Source organism: Hyla sarda, chromosome 3, assembly GCF_029499605.1.
Source record: "Hyla sarda isolate aHylSar1 chromosome 3, aHylSar1.hap1, whole genome shotgun sequence".
NCBI lineage: Eukaryota > Metazoa > Chordata > Amphibia > Anura > Hylidae > Hyla > Hyla sarda.
In genome coordinates this window covers 50,537,479-50,554,501 of record NC_079191.1, presented here as the reverse complement: position 1 = coordinate 50,554,501, position 17,023 = coordinate 50,537,479, and the positions used below count along the sequence as shown (strand labels likewise).

Below are 17,023 nucleotides of genomic sequence, written 5' to 3'. Positions count from 1 at the left end.
TTTGCAAATGTGACTCCTCCTCTTCTGAGCATTGTAGTGCGCCCGCAGTGCACTTGACGTCCACACATGGGGTATTTCCATATTCAGAAGAGATGGGGTTAAAATTTTTGGGGGGCATTTTCTCCTATTATCCCTTGTAAAAATGTAAAATTTGGGGAAAAACCAGCATTTTAGTAAAAAAAATTAAATAATTATTTACACATCAAACACCTGCGTTAAAGCTCACTGTACCCCTTGTTACGTTCCTTGAGGGGTGTAGTTTCCAAAATAGTATGCCATGTGTTTGTTTGTTTTTTTACTGTCCTGGCACTATAGGAGCTTCCTAAATGCGACAGGTAAGGGTCCTCCCGCCATCCTCTCAGCTGGTCGGGACATCGCGATTTCCCATCAATCATCCTGATCAGCTCCACTGAGCTGCCGGCAGTGCTTTTTTGGCATTTAAGATGGCGCAATCAACTTTGATTGTGGCCTCTAGAGGGTTAATGCCGGTCATCGTCCCAATCGCCAGTGCCCGGATTAGCCACGGTCCTGGCTGCTGATAGCAGCTGGGCCCGAAAGGATATGAAGCGAGCTCAGCTCCTGAGCTCGCTTCATAGACCTGCTGCACGGCCGTGCCTTATACATATGGCGCAGGTCATTTTCAATCAGCCTTAAAACATTTGGGCACGACTAAGATCTGAAATCTCAGTTCACTAGTGATCATACAAAGCTGCGTACGAGATAAGAATATAGCGTCACGTTGTACTGAAAATATAAATATGGGTGGGTGGATACTGGCATATTTACTGCACCCGGCTAGAGGACCCCATATTGCTTAAAGAAATGATCCACTAGGCACATTTTTCCATAAGGGTATATTCACACTACAGAAGTAGCAAGGAAAATGTCCTCGCTTAATTCCTCTTGGGACTTTTCTGCTCCATAGTATTTCCCCATTTTCCGCCGCTAAAATTCGCACCAATGTTTTGGTTCGTGCAGCAGAATTCCTAAGCACAATTCTGTGCACAGAAATTCCATAGTGTGAACATATCCTAACAGGTAAAAAAAAAAAAAAGGTTGTCAACTTCCTAAACTTCTAGCTTTCAGTTGTTGTCCACTGGTCCTCACGGACCCCTCATCCATAGAAGTAATTTACAAATCTGTTTAACATTCTGGCACCAGTTCATTTAAAAAAAAAAATTTTTCCTTGCGGAATACCCCTTTAAATGAGGTACATGGGATTACTCATGGTTCTGGGTAGCACCACCATCTCCTACACCAGTGTTTCTCAAGCGTGGTCCTCAAGTCCCCCCAACAGGTCATGTTTTCAGGATTTCCTTAGTCTTCACTGACCAGAATTATATCACCTGTGAAAGACTAAGGAAATCCTAAAAACATGTGACCTATTGGGGGGACTTGAAGACCGCGCTTGAGAAACAGTGTCTTACACCACCGAAGACTGAAGAACTTGCCCCCGTCACCTCTCCTGATTCTTTGTTCAGTTTTTAACACCTTTATTTGATAACAGAATATATGGAGAGCTGATCAACAAGGACAACAACCAGCAGTCACTAAGCAGGATCTCTGTGCTTCACTGGTGACCTTTGAACTGATGAAAAATTGCATTCATGTCACCAATAAGTAGTAGTACTGTGGGGGGTGGATTTTTCATGTATAACCTTGTCCACCAGAATTTGTGTGATTAATTGATACTTTGGAAAATCTAAAGGGGTATTCCAGGAATTTTTTTCATTTGACTATGTTACAGGGGCTGTAAAGTTAGTGTAGTTCATAATATAGTGTCTGTACCTGTGTGTGATGGTTTTCTCACATTTCTTCTGTGATTTTAACTCCAATATTTATTTTACCAGCATACAAAATGACTGTTGTCTCTGATTTTTCCCAGCTTGCAATGCGGCCGAGATCTGACATCACTAGTCAGCTGATGACAGGGAGCCTGTTTGCTTCAATGGGTGGAGGGATCGCTTGGTGGGAGAGAGATCAATCTGCAACTAATGCAACAGCTGTAGGCACCCTGGTTGAAAACCACAGGTCTTTTGAATGGATGTAGTTCATTTATGTTTCAATGGGTGGGGTGGCTGATGTGTGGGAGGGAGGAAAATGGAATTATGGGATTTGTAGGCAAAAGAAGGAAACGCAAACAGGAAATACCAGTTCACAAAAAAGCTAGCCACAGTGTTATGGTAATCTCACAACATAGCCATTTATTCCCAAGACAAGCGCAGATCCTTCCAAAGCATGTCCATTACTGTCTGCCAGGTACTTATTAAAATCACCTTATGGTGGATAACCCCTTTAACTATACAAACAAGTGTGGTGTCCCGGTACCGCATCCTATACGGTACCTGTATAGAAGTCCCCATAGCCAGAGTCCCTAGGACGTCGGGGTCCTTCTTATCTAGTCCACCCCTTGTCACCTCTCATCTAGGTAGTCGTTAATCTAACAGTTTATTCAGGATTTATATAAGTATAATTGTACAAATGTATATAAGTGGTTAATTACCTGTACGGAGTGTAACAGGACCTGCGGGTCACGTTATCAGGTAAACTCTATGGTTTTTGCTTAAGGACCTTTGGAGGTCCCTATGACGTATTGCACCCATCATTCCTTGTAACGGTGAGTGACAGATATTCGGACCAATTAAAACGGCCCCTGCCCATATAAGGGAGCGGCGGCCATTGTTAGCTCTCTTGTTCCTGTGCAGCCAAGCAGTAAGCATCTCTCTTGTTCCTGGGCTGTTGACAGGGAAGGATCTGCGCTTCTGTCATCAGTGAGTTTAGGCCAGAGCCTTGTGGCGATGGCTAATCTCTTCTAAACCGTGAGTGTATCAATCCCTAAGCACTCTGCAAGATCACCGGACCTTATCTATCCCCTAAATCCGGACGGATCTTCGCAACTAACCCTAAATTCAGAGACTTATAACACAAGTCAAGGTTTGCAACAACTGTTTGAATGAGACTGTTACTGTTCATTGGATGTACCGCAAGTCTTTAACCCCTTAAGGACACATGACGTTCTCATGCGTCTCCATTTCCGAGTCCTTAAGGACACATGACGTATGAGAACGTCATGTGTTTTACCGCCCCCCCGCAACCATCTGGAGCGGAGCCGGTCCCCGATGCCTGCTGAAATCGTTCAGCAGGCATCGGGGCATATCGCCCAGGGGGGTCATTATGATCCCCCATGTCGGCGATGGCCGCAGATCGCTGGACAGTTCAGTCCAGCGATCTGCGGCGGATTCCGGGTCAATCGGGTCTCCAGTGACCCGGTGACCCGGAATTACTGGCTGTTCGGGGCCGTCTCTGACGGCCCCGAACAGCCAGAGCCAGCAGGGGTGAGGTGGCACTGGTGCCACCTCACGATCGCCCTGATTCGTCGGCCGGCCGACCAATCAGGGCGCCTGCTGCGGGTGTCACTCCCGCAACCCGCTCCGCCCCTCTTCCGGAGGACGTGAGCGGGTGCGGGACGTGCACCCCGGGTGCTGGGGACCCCGATCCCCGGCGCCCCTGTTGGGATCGGGGCCCCAGGAGCAGCGGCGGCGGCGGAGACGACGAGGGACTGACCTGTGCGGCGAGGATCGTTGGAGGTGAGTGACAGCCTCCTGCTGTTGCTTAGCAACAGCTCCCAGCATGCAAAAAGGGCATGCTGGGAGCTGTAGTTATGCAACAGCAGGAGGCAGACCACCACAACTCCCAGCATGCCCTTATGGGCATGCTGGGACTTGTAGTTTTGCAACAGCTGGAGGCACATTCTTTCTATGGAAAAGTGTACCTTCAGCTGTTGTGTAACTACAACACTCAGCTTGCACAATCAGCTAAAGTGCATGCTGGGAGTTGTAGTGGTGCATCTGGTGGTTGCATAACTACAACTCCCAGCATGCCCGTTGGCTGTCGGTGACTGCTGAGAGTTGTAGTTTTGCAACAGCTGAAGGCACACTGAGTTAAGTAGCAAACCAGTGTGTCTCCAGCTGTTGCATAACTACAATCCCCAGCATCCCCAGCCAAAGTAGTATGCCTCCAGCTGTTGCATAACTACAACACCCAGCATGCCCTTCCGCTGTCCGTACATGCTGGGGGTTGTAGCTTTTGCAACAGCTGAAGGCACACTGGTTGCAAAACACTGAGTTTGTTACCAAACTCGGTGTTTCACAACCAGTGTGCCTCCTGCTGTTGCAAAACGACAACTCCCAGCATGCACTGATAGACCGTACATGCTGGGAGTTGTAGTTTTGCAACAGCTGGATGTCCCCCCCCCCCCCCCCAATGTGAACGTACAGGGTACACTCACATGGGCGGAGGATTACAGTAAGTATCCGGCTGCAAGTTTGAGGTGCGGCAAAATTTCTGCCGCAGCTCAAACTGCCAGCGAGAAACTACTGTGAACCCCCCGCCCGTGTGACTGTACCCTAAAAACACTACACTACACTAACACTAAATAAAATATAAAATAAAAAGTTAAAAACACTACATATACACATACCCCTACACAGCCCCCCTCCCCTCCCCAATAAAAATGAAAAACGTCTGGTACGCCACTGTTTCCAAAACGGAGCCTCCAGTGGTTGCAAAACTACAACTCCCAGCATGCACTGATAGACCGTACATGCTGGGAGTTGTAGTTTTGCAACAGCTGGATTTCCCCCCCCCCCCCCCCCCCCAATGTGAACGTACAGGGTACACTCACATGGGCGGAGGATTACAGTAAGTATCCGGCTGCAAGTTTGAGCTGCGTCAAATTTTCTGCCGTAGCTCAAACTGCCAGCGAGAAACTACTGTGAACCCCCGCCCGTGCGACTGTACCCTAAAAACACTACACTACCACAAAATAAAATAAAAAGTAAAAAACACTACATATACACATACCCCTATACAACCCCCCTCCCCAATAAAAATGAAAAATGTCTGGTACGCCACTGTTTCCAAAACGGAGCCTCCAGCTGTTGCAAAACAACTACTCCCAGTATTGCCAGATAGCCGTTGACTGTCCAGGCATGCTGGGAGTTTTACAACAGCTGGAGGCACCCTGTTTGGGAATCACTGGCGTAGAATACCCCTATGTCCACCCCTATGCAAGTCCCTAATTTAGGCCTCAAATGCGCATGGCGCTCTCACTTTGGAGCCCTGTCGTATTTCAAGGCAACAGTTTAGGGCCACATATGGGGTATCGTCGTACTCGGGAGAAATTGGGCTTCAAATTTTGGGGGGTATTTTCTGCTATTACCCTTTTTAAAATTGTAAAAATTTTGGGAAACCAAGCATTTTAGGTAAAAAAAATATATATTTTTTTACATATGCAAAAGTCGTGAAACACCTGTAGGGCATTAAGGTTCACGTTACCCCTTGTTACATTCCCCGAGGGGTCTAGTTTCCAAAATGGTATGCCATGTGTTTTTTTTTTTTGCTGTTCTGGCACCATAGGGGCTTCCTAAATGCGGCATGCCCCCCAAAAACCATTTGTCGCTCCTTCCCTTCTGAGCCCTCTACTGCGCCCGCCGAACAATGAACATAGACATATGAGGTATGTGCTTACTCAAGAGAAATTGGGTTTCAAATACAAGTAAAAATTTTCTCCTTTTTACCCCTTGCAAAAATTCAAAAATTGGGTCTACAAGAACATGCGAGTGTAAAAAATGAAGATTTAGAATTTTCTCCTTCACTTTGCTGCTATTCCTGTGAAACACCTAAAGGGTTAATACACTTACTGAATGTTTTTTTGAATAATTTAGGGGGTGTAGTTTTTATAATGGGGTCTTTTATGGGGTATTTCTAATATGAAGACCCTTCAAATCCACTTCAAAACTGAACTGGTCCCTGAAAAATAGTGAGTTTGAAAATTTTGTGAAAAATTTCAAAATTGCTACTGAACTTTGAAGCCCTATGGTGTCTTCCAAAAGTAAAAACTCATAAATTTTATGATGCAAGCATAAAGTAGACATATTGTATATGTGAACCCAAAAAAAATATATTTTGAATATCCATTTTCCTTACAAGCAGAGAGCTTCAAAGTTAGAAAAATGCAAAATTTTCATTTTTTTCATCAAATTTTGGGATTTTTCACCAAGAAAGGATGCAAGTTACCATAAAATTTTACCACTAAGTTAAAGTAGAATATGTCACGAAAAAACAATCTCGGAATCAGAATAATAACTAAAAGCATTCCAGAGTTATTAATGTTTAAAGTAACAGTGGTCAGATGTGCAAAAAACGCTTCGGTCCTTAAGGTATAAAATGGCCTGGTCCTTAAGGGGTTAAGTAAAGTTTATCCAAGTTCAAGTTCAACTATCTTGTGGACCTTCACCACACCTATCGTTACTGGGAAGGGCGGCGATAGGCCGGAGAATTATCTCAGCATACCAGCCCTCAGCCTGGCGTCACGAACTATAGGGTCAACCTTAACCCCTGATATACTGAAGCAATACCCTTGCTACATTACCCCTACCCCAGAGGCCTACCACACAAGAAAATCATTGAAAAAGTTTCCTTTTATTCACAATTTTGAGGTAAAATTTCAATAATATCCCAATGGTGAACGGATTCCATGGTTCTCACTCAAGAACACCAAGTTCTCCTAGTTTTTAAATAAATACATTAGGATATTGTTCTTCCATCCAACATCACAAACAAAGTTGTAAAAAAAAAAAATGTTTTTCAGTCATTATTAGAGTATTTCCATCCATCCTGGTGATCAGCACGGCTGAAGTTCAGATCCTAGTTTCTTCTTCTGATTTCCACTGGTTAGTAGGAAATCCATATATACCAGCGTTTTACCCAGATCTGTGTTTATCTTGCTTCCAATATTTTGGTTGGTAGTATTGGGGACTTGGTCAGAAAAAACTGGTACCTTGTCCGGTAACTGCTTTACTTCTTTCTTATTGCCCTGAAACAGATATGACGTATAAGCGATGACATAGGTGACGCCATGAGTGTATATTTCATTTTTAATACAATTTTGAATTTATAATATTTATTTTTGTATAGACCATATGTAGTTCGTAGACCTGCAGAACCAAACATTTCCAAAATGGGATTTATTAATTATAGAATCAGGTCTAAATGATCTCCTAAGGGATGGGGGATTACATGGACATGTCTGACATGTATTCTTTTTGCATTCCCCTTTTTTCAGGACATTCCTAGATAGTGTAACAACATAATCTGTCCCCTGGCCAGGAGCATGTTTGTGCATTAAAAAGACTCTCATTGGTTTTAATGAGTGGTGTGTAATACTCCAATACTCCTGCTGCCAGATTTAATCACAGATTACATCTCATACACCGCAATTGGATTTTTGTAGGGAGCCCCTACTAACAAAATGATTGCAGGAAATTCCATTATAAATCTATCTTCTGCAATGAGTCGGAGTGCCAAGCCGGGTAATGAAGGGCACTGCCAGGAGAGTGAAGTGACAATGTGTGAGAGCAGGGGGAAGGCTGAAGAGCAGGGGGAAGGCTGCTCTTCAGTGCTCAGTACTTGTGTCAGGCAAACTGGAACAAAAAAAAAACAAAAACAACTGAGCATGTGTGACCCAGGATTTTTAGAAGCCTGAGGGACCTAACCAAGGACAACTACATTCATAACAAGGCAGGCACATGGGCTACAGGTAGGGGAATAACTTTTGAACGAAGCACTAAAAAATTACATATATTAAAATTAGTGGGACAACCCTTTTTAAGCAGGTGCTTCTCTCCACTCGTTTTTGTTTTATTTTTTTGTTTTTTTTGTTTAATGACAGGGACTCTTTGACAAAAAGGTCTAATTTATCTTAGTCTTACTATAAAGTAGATTCAAATGTTCTAAACTATGTGACATAATTTATTGTCATCACATTTATTGCACAAAAGCATCATGACACATGTTTTAAAGGGGTATTCCGGGCAAAAACATTTTATCCCCTATCCAAAAGATAGGGGATAAGATGTCTGATCGCGGGGGACCCGCCGCTGGGACCCCCCCACAATCTCCCTGCAGCACCCGCATTCTATGCGGGAGCTGCGTCTCCAGTTTTGGATACCTCCGGGACTGGGGACCTGACGTCACGCCACGCCCCCTCCATTCATGTTTATGGTAGAGGGCGTGGTGGCCACCACGCCCCCTCCCATAGACATGAATGGAGTGGGCGTGGCGTGACGTCACGTCCCAAGTCCTGGAAACCCGGAGGTTCCCGAAACTGGAGATGCAGCTCCTGCATAGAATGCGGGTGCTGCAGGGAGATCGCGGGGGATCCCAGCGGCGGGTCCCCCGCGATCAGACATCTTATCCCCTATCCTTAGGATAGGGGATAAAATGTTTTTGCCTGCAATATCCCTTTAAGCTCCTTCTATTTAGGGAATGGGGCTCTAATGGAATATAGGTGGGAAAGCAAATGGATTCAGATATCAGAAAAACAAGGCCTAAACCTTCTTCTCTTCAGAAAGCTAAGGAATGAAAACTTCCTCTTCTATAACAATTATTTCATTCTACTGGAAGATCAATGGCAGAGTCATAAGCCAATCCCATAGACAACCTTTAGAACAACCCTAAGAAGGTTATGCACAGGAGGTCCCACAGTAGATCACTGGCGCTTCATCTTTTTTGCAAGGGAGCATAGGATAATACTGCAAGGACTGACTGCGTCAAGATGATAATATCAAATCAGTAATCCTTACCAGAGAATCATATTCCTTCAGGAAACTCCAGTTCTCATGCCTGTAAGAAGAAAAAAAGAGAAAAAGAATATTACAGTAAAGATCAATCTATATTTAGAGTATGTTGTGAGGTTTGCAACCTGAAATATTGTACAACCACAGTCCACTCTTTATAATTGTGGATTTTTACTGAGCAAAGGTACAAAAATTTACTGTGACAAATTTTTTTTCAGAGCCATCCTTGTAAATCCCATATTGTTTAGCTGTTCTTCTCTAAACAACAGTACCCGACAGACCCCCTTATAATTCCGTGGGGTACATTGGGCTGTGTTGTTGTCCATCTTGTGACAGATCTGGCACTTCATCATATTTATTTTTCTGCCCCTATGTTATTAGGGAAAAATGGAATTGACTCAGGTGTGAACAGAGCTTTACACATTCTCAAATGCCTTAGGACACTGATGGTTCTTCTGTGTGTTCATCTGAGCGTAATGATAAAGCGAGAAGCTGCATTCATCTATTCTTGGGGCAAAATATAAATATATGTCGAGTATTTCTCGCCTGAAAGGATTTTTCTCCATTAATCGGTAGAGCTCGCCTTGCTTCCTTTCAAGTCTTCATTCAGCGCTCTGTCATACTGCAAGACGCAAAAGCTTTTTATCCACTTATCTTTCGGAGAACAGAGGGAATTTTCAGCACATTAGTTTTGACAGCTAAAAACCAGAACGGGCCTGAAAACTCAATAAAAACTAGATGACTTTCTAAAACATTGCATCATAGGTGTAACATAATGTTGGTGGGCCCCAGTACAGAATTAGTAACAGGGCCCCACAACTACTATGTGCCATTTATAATACCGGTGTTAGTTATGGGGTAGAGGCACCTTTGGGACCACCATGTAAAAGTGTGTCCCTGATGTGTTACTTAAAAGGGTGGTTTAGAGTGGCGGCCCAAAGCGGAAGCACCAGTTGGTACTTAGAACATAGTTTAGGTGGCTGCAGTCATTAAATGTTTGCTGGTCTATCCCTTTTGTGACAGGTCTACCCCAAATAATGATAAACACTGTCCGTCTCCACCCGTTAGTACCATTAGCGCCATATCTATAATTTCCCAACGTACCACATTAGTATGGACAGGCCCTATAATATACCATACTACAGGGTGGGCCATTTATATGGATACACCTTAATAAAATGGGAATAGTTTGTGATATTAACTTCCTGTTTGTGGCACATTAGTATATGTGAGGGGGGAAACTTTTCAAGATGGGTGGTGACCATGGTGGCCATTTTGAAGTTGGCCATTTTGAATCCGACTTTAGTTTTTTCAATAGGAAGAGGGTCATGTGACACATCAAACTTATTGGGAATTTCACAAGAAAAACAATTATGTGCTTGGTTTTAACGTAACTTTATTCTTTCATGAGTTATTTACAAGTTTCTGACCCCTTATAAAATATGTTCAATGTGCTGCCCATCGTATCTTCACAGCATAGACAATTGCCTTCAGATGACCCAGGAGATAAAAGTCTAAGGGGGTCAGATGGGGAGACCTTGGGGGCCATTCAACTGGCCCACGATGACCAATCCGCTTTCCAGGAAACTGTTCATCTAGGAATGCTCGGACCTGACACCCATAATGTGGTGGTCACAATCTTGCTGGAACAACTCAGGGAACGTGCCAGCTTCAGTGCATAAAGAGGGAAACACATCATCATGTAGCAATTTCGCATATCCAGTGGCCTTGAGGTTTCTGCTGACACATCTGTCCGTGTCAGGAACTGTCCAGAGCAGGAGAGGTTTGCTATGGGGATTTTTTCCTGCTCTGGACAGTTCCTGACATGGACAGAGGTGTCAACAGAGAGCACTGTGGTCAGACAGAAAAGAACTACACAACTTCCTCTGTAGTAAACAGCAGCTGATAAGTACTGGAAGGATTAAGATTTTTTAATAGAGATAATTTACAAATCTGTTTAACTTTCTGGATATGGAAAAAAGTTAATATGGAAAAAATTGCTTTCCACCGGAGTACCCCTTTAAAGGGAGAGTCATCAAAACCTGTGCCCATAGCAACCAATCAGATTTCTTTTTTCATTCTTGTAAAGGTTTCTGAAAAATGAAAGAAGCAATCTGATTGGTTGTTATGGGCAATTGATCAACTTTTCTTCAGTACAGGTGTTGATAAATCTCCCCCTTTACGTTCTTTGTGTGGGCCTTACAACAAATTAAATGATGGCCCTGGGTACAGGATATCTGTTTAAATTTTGGTGTAATTTCTAAGCCAGAGACTCGAGCAAGGTTTCAGTGATCAGGCTACGGATTTGACAGTCTATGCAAGTCTATGGGACTTCAGAAAAAAATGGCGCATCAATGCATTGTAGGTGTAACGGTTTATATATCTCTATTGAGCTAACATCAGGCTGTAACATTTTTCACCCAAAAAATGCAGTGTGTTTTTTTGTGTAAAACCACTCTGAGGCTAGGATTCCACTTGACTTTAAAAAAAAATGCAAACAATGCTCTAAAAAATATCATACTCACTGTATAGCATTTTGTTTTTATTTTTTTTTACCCAAAAGCTTCAGCCAGTTGTTAGCTGGGAGTCAATGAGGAAATATGAGAATTTGAGACACCAAACCCACATGGCTTTTTATTTTATTTATTTATTTATTTTTTTTGTGGGGGGGCTCACCCTTTTGTGGCGTTTTTTTTTTTTTAGATCATGAGGAATTCCCCAAAATCACAGCATTCTTGAGGGTATGACATTTCCAAATTTTTGTGTGAGAAACATAAATGCCTGAAAAAAAACAAAAAAACAAAAATGCATATTTAAAGGGGTTGTCCAGGAATAGAAAACAGAGCCTCAGGTTGTGTGTGGTATTACAACTTTCCATATCGTCCTACAGCAGCACCGGACATATGGGTTAACATAGTTATTTCTACTATTAGGCAGAAGAAACCATATCAAAATTCATACATTTGATTAAAATAATTAATTAATTAATTAAGCAATTAGCACTCCAGGCCACACCCTCATGCACATAAATGTTTCCCACAAACTCCCCCACACTGTGTTTTTGTTTCTTCTTGGCAGAGAACAGATTAGAGCCCCCTCTCTACCTGTAGGTTTGAAGACAGAGGCGCGGGCGTCCTTTCTCCCTGGCTACGGCTGCAGTGCAGTACTCCGGGGTAGATTCCGGTGCTTCCCGCGTGCCGTGCTGGAGCTGGCATAGCGGAAGATCGCAGAGTACCGTGCGCGCAGCTGTGCGGGAGCCAGCGTAATGCGCTTGGAATTCGGGCAGCTCGGTCTGAGAGCCACGGTCACGTGCACAATGGTGTCTGACATCACTTCCGGTTCGGCCGGGCTGCTGGATTCACAGAGGCGTTCCAGTACAATCACTCTGATTGGTTAGGGTACTGGGTAGGAGGTTCTGTGTGGGACCTTTTGATCCCTTACTGATATTTAAACCCTGGTGTTTCATTAGTGTGTAAGCACTCTGCCTGGGAGCGCCTCTGTGTGATCAGGAAGATGTCCAGCCATAGAGATTCTGGAAAGAGAAAGAGGAAGCAGAGACACAGGGAATGTACAGGTTGTCATCAACCCCTACCTGATGCATGTGAATATGACAAATGCCAGTTTTGTTTACCCGCTGGGGAATCCAGCCTTCAATCTGAGACGAAGCAGCTTGTGGGATGGATAAAATCCCAAATGGCCGAAGTATTCAAAGACACCTCCCGACATCATGGTAGTAAGCGCAGGAGATCACGCTATCAGGAAAGTTCTTCCTCTTCAGATGCTACTTCTAAAGAATTATCTGAGGAAGAGGTGATTTCCAGTTCTGATGTGGTGGTAACTAAGGACCTGGAAGAGTATTGGCTATTGAATAAAGATAAAGTTTATCCTCTTATTGATGCAGTTAAAGCCACAATAGAGGATGATACTCCAGCCACTAAGTTACCGTTAAAAGATGCTCTGTATTATTTCCCTAAGGAAAAATATTATTATCTCCCTTCTCAGCCTCTTCAAAAAAAATGTATGCAATCTGGATGGGATAATCCAGAGAAAAAACTGGATACAGGATCCCGCTTTAAGGCGACATATAAACTGGATCCAAAATTTTGCCAATCCTGGGAGAACCCTCCCAAGGTAGACATTCCAGTCGCCCGTCTATCCAAGAAAGCGTGGTTTCCTTCAGAGGAAGCTTCCCTACTCAAAGACCCAATGGATCGTAGGGCAGAGGTGGATTTGAAAAAAGTTTATATGGCGGCTGCAAGTAATTGTAAAGCATCCATGGCCACGGTACCAGTGACCCGGGCCCTCAGGCTGTGGCTGAGTCAGTTAGGCAAGGATATTGCCAATAGAAATCCAAGGGAGAATCTGTTGAGAAGCTTACCAGATATGAAGAAGGCATCAGAATTCCTCTGTGATTTCCCTATGGACTCCCTCAGAGCAAGTTCCAAAGTTTTGGCTTTATCCAACTCAGCCCCTAGAGCCTTGTGGATCAAAAAATGGGGAGGCGATGTTCTATCAAAAAAACATTTTTGTGCCCTCCCCTTCAAGGGAAAGGATATGTTCGAGTCTCAATTAGATAGGATCCTGAAGCGTCCCTAAAGGTGTGGCTTTTCCATATGTTGGGAAGAAACCAAATTTTTGTCCCTCCTGTAACACTCAGAGGAGATCTCCCTTTCTCAGAAGGGCAAGACAGCAGGGAAGACAGAGGAGATTCAGAGGTGGAAGAGATGCACAATCAGCACCACCTAAGAAAAAGCAGTTCCAAGATAAAGATCAAGCCCTATGATGCCAGAAGCATCCCAGTAGGAGCAAGGCTCCTCCATTTTTCATCTGTATGGACAAACACTACTTCAGATGCATGGGTAAAGTCAGTTGTCTCAAAGGGATATTGCATAGAATTTGCAAATCTCCCTCCTTCCATTCGATTCACCAATCCCGGAAAACCTCTTCTACTAAGCCTAGTAAAAGAATTCATAAAAAAAGGTGCTCTAGAAGAAGTTCCCTATCACCAGAGAGGAACAGGGGTATATTCCAGAATTTTTGCAGTCCCCAAAAAGAAGATCAATGGCGTCTGGTGATAGATCTCTCCTCTTTAAACAAGTTTGTGAAAAAGAAGCACTTCCGCATGGAAACCATTCGGTCAGTGACCTCCTTTCTACAGGAAGGGGACTTCGCTGCGACCCTGAATTTAAAGGACACATACCTGCAAGTACCAGTCAGGAAATCACACCGCAGATTCCTCAGGATTGCCATTCATTCAGGACACAGGACTCGTCACCTTCAATTCACCTGTCTCCCTTTCGGGTTGTCCTCAGCACCCAGAGTTTTTACAAAGGTGGTAGTTGTATTGGCAGCTCACCTGCGTCTTCAGGGTGTGTTCCTCGTACCATATCTGGACGATTGGTACATCAAGGCATCCTCCCCAGAACTTCTACAGCACCATCTGCATCTGATGATCAACACGCTGGAGGAACATGGATTCATTGTAAACCCCCTCAAGTCAGTCTTGAAACCATCCAGGGTCTGCAGGTTTCTGGGTTTCAGGTTGGATTCAAGGAAAATGAAGATCTTCCTTTCCGAAGACAGGGTGAACAGTCTGGTAGCAGCGGTCCAGAACCTGTTGATGTCCTCCAATCTGACAATCAGGTCAGGCATGAGAGTGCTGGGTTTTATGACGTCCTCTCTGGAAGCGGTCCCTTGGGCCAAGGCTCATTCGAGATGCCTTCAGGGAGACATTCTCTCTCAGTGGGATGGTCGCCGATCCTCCCTCGATGCTGCTCTTCATATCTTGACAGCCACCAGGCAAGATCTAACATGGTGGTTAGATCTGGACAAGGTCACCTGCGGGAGGTGTCTGTCCAGTGCACCCAAGTCAATTCTTACCACAGACGCCTCTTGTGTAGGCTGGGGAGCTCACCTAGGGGACCATTGGGTCCAGGTGAAATGGTCGAGGGAGGAGAGTCTGGTTTCGTCCAATCACAGAGAGATGAGAGCGGTTCATCGTGCCCTTCGTCACTTCTCATGTCTGGTCAGAGGTCAGAGTATCCTGGTGCAATCAGACAACTTGGTAATGGTCTTTTACGTCAACAAGCAGGGGGGAACCAGGTCCGGGAGGGAAGAATGCAGTGCCATGATGAGATGGGCCAAAGACAACTTGGCGGAGATTCGAGCGGTTCATATCAAGGGAGAAAAGAACGTGAAGGCGGACTGGTTAAGCAGACACACCATAGACCAGTCGGAGTTGAGTCTGCATCCAGAGTCATTTCAGTGGATCACTCCCAGGATGGGAAGGTTCCTGCGTTCTGCTCCCTGAACAAGAAAGACAGCTCGAACTTCCTAGATGGCCTATCGATTTCATGGAAGAACAAGTTGATTTATGTATTCCCTCCTCTGCAGTTGGTAGCTCAGGTCCTGAAGAAGATCAGGTTAGAGCAAGCCACGGCCATAGTAGTCCTTCCATTCTGGCCCAGGAGGGCTTGGTTTCAGTCCATGTGGGAACTTTCGAGGAGCTCATTTCTCGAAATTCCCCTCAGGCCGGATCTGTTGAGTCAGAGAGGAATACTACATCAGAATCCTCAGGGTTTCCGACTAACGGCTTGGAAGCTCTGGTGATAGATCTCTCCTCTTTAAACAAGTTTGTGAAAAAGAAGCACTTCCGCATGGAAACCATTCGGTCAGTGACCTCCTTTCTACAGGAAGGGGACTTCGCTGCGACCCTGAATTTAAAGGACACATACCTGCAAGTACCAGTCAGGAAATCACACCGCAGATTCCTCAGGATTGCCATTCATTCAGGACACAGGACTCGTCACCTTCAATTCACCTGTCTCCCTTTCGGGTTGTCCTCAGCACCCAGAGTTTTTACAAAGGTGGTAGTTGTATTGGCAGCTCACCTGCGTCTTCAGGGTGTGTTCCTCGTACCATATCTGGACGATTGGTACATCAAGGCATCCTCCCCAGAACTTCTACAGCACCATCTGCATCTGATGATCAACACGCTGGAGGAACATGGATTCATTGTAAACCCCCTCAAGTCAGTCTTGAAACCATCCAGGGTCTGCAGGTTTCTGGGTTTCAGGTTGGATTCAAGGAAAATGAAGATCTTCCTTTCCGAAGACAGGGTGAACAGTCTGGTAGCAGCGGTCCAGAACCTGTTGATGTCCTCCAATCTGACAATCAGGTCAGGCATGAGAGTGCTGGGTTTTATGACGTCCTCTCTGGAAGCGGTCCCTTGGGCCAAGGCTCATTCGAGATGCCTTCAGGGAGACATTCTCTCTCAGTGGGATGGTCGCCGATCCTCCCTCGATGCTGCTCTTCATATCTTGACAGCCACCAGGCAAGATCTAACATGGTGGTTAGATCTGGACAAGGTCACCTGCGGGAGGTGTCTGTCCAGTGCACCCAAGTCAATTCTTACCACAGACGCCTCTTGTGTAGGCTGGGGAGCTCACCTAGGGGACCATTGGGTCCAGGTGAAATGGTCGAGGGAGGAGAGTCTGGTTTCGTCCAATCACAGAGAGATGAGAGCGGTTCATCGTGCCCTTCGTCACTTCTCATGTCTGGTCAGAGGTCAGAGTATCCTGGTGCAATCAGACAACTTGGTAATGGTCTTTTACGTCAACAAGCAGGGGGGAACCAGGTCCGGGAGGGAAGAATGCAGTGCCATGATGAGATGGGCCAAAGACAACTTGGCGGAGATTCGAGCGGTTCATATCAAGGGAGAAAAGAACGTGAAGGCGGACTGGTTAAGCAGACACACCATAGACCAGTCGGAGTTGAGTCTGCATCCAGAGTCATTTCAGTGGATCACTCCCAGGATGGGAAGGTTCCTGCGTTCTGCTCCCTGAACAAGAAAGACAGCTCGAACTTCCTAGATGGCCTATCGATTTCATGGAAGAACAAGTTGATTTATGTATTCCCTCCTCTGCAGTTGGTAGCTCAGGTCCTGAAGAAGATCAGGTTAGAGCAAGCCACGGCCATAGTAGTCCTTCCATTCTGGCCCAGGAGGGCTTGGTTTCAGTCCATGTGGGAACTTTCGAGGAGCTCATTTCTCGAAATTCCCCTCAGGCCGGATCTGTTGAGTCAGAGAGGAATACTACATCAGAATCCTCAGGGTTTCCGACTAACGGCTTGGAAGCTCTGGTGATAGATCTCTCCTCTTTAAACAAGTTTGTGAAAAAGAAGCACTTCCGCATGGAAACCATTCGGTCAGTGACCTCCTTTCTACAGGAAGGGGACTTCGCTGCGACCCTGAATTTAAAGGACACATACCTGCAAGTACCAGTCAGGAAATCACACCGCAGATTCCTCAGGATTGCCATTCATTCAGGACACAGGACTCGTCACCTTCAATTCACCTGTCTCCCTTTCGGGTTGTCCTCAGCACC

At 45.0% G+C, this 17,023-nt stretch overlaps 1 protein-coding gene across 1 annotated transcript in view; it reads right to left on the bottom strand.

The window, feature by feature from the left end:
* Positions 1 to 6,481: 6,481 nt before the first annotated feature.
* The window catches only part of C3H2orf50 (chromosome 3 C2orf50 homolog), a 29,656-nt gene continuing 19,114 nt past the window's right edge, over positions 6,482 to 17,023 (bottom strand). The window contains exons 2-3 of the mRNA XM_056564192.1: positions 8,646 to 8,685; positions 6,482 to 6,877 (exon numbers count right to left, since the gene is read on the bottom strand). Coding sequence (XP_056420167.1) covers positions 6,686 to 6,877; positions 8,646 to 8,685 — 232 coding nt within the window. The 3' untranslated portion in view covers positions 6,482 to 6,685. The remainder of the gene's footprint in view (positions 6,878 to 8,645; positions 8,686 to 17,023) is intronic.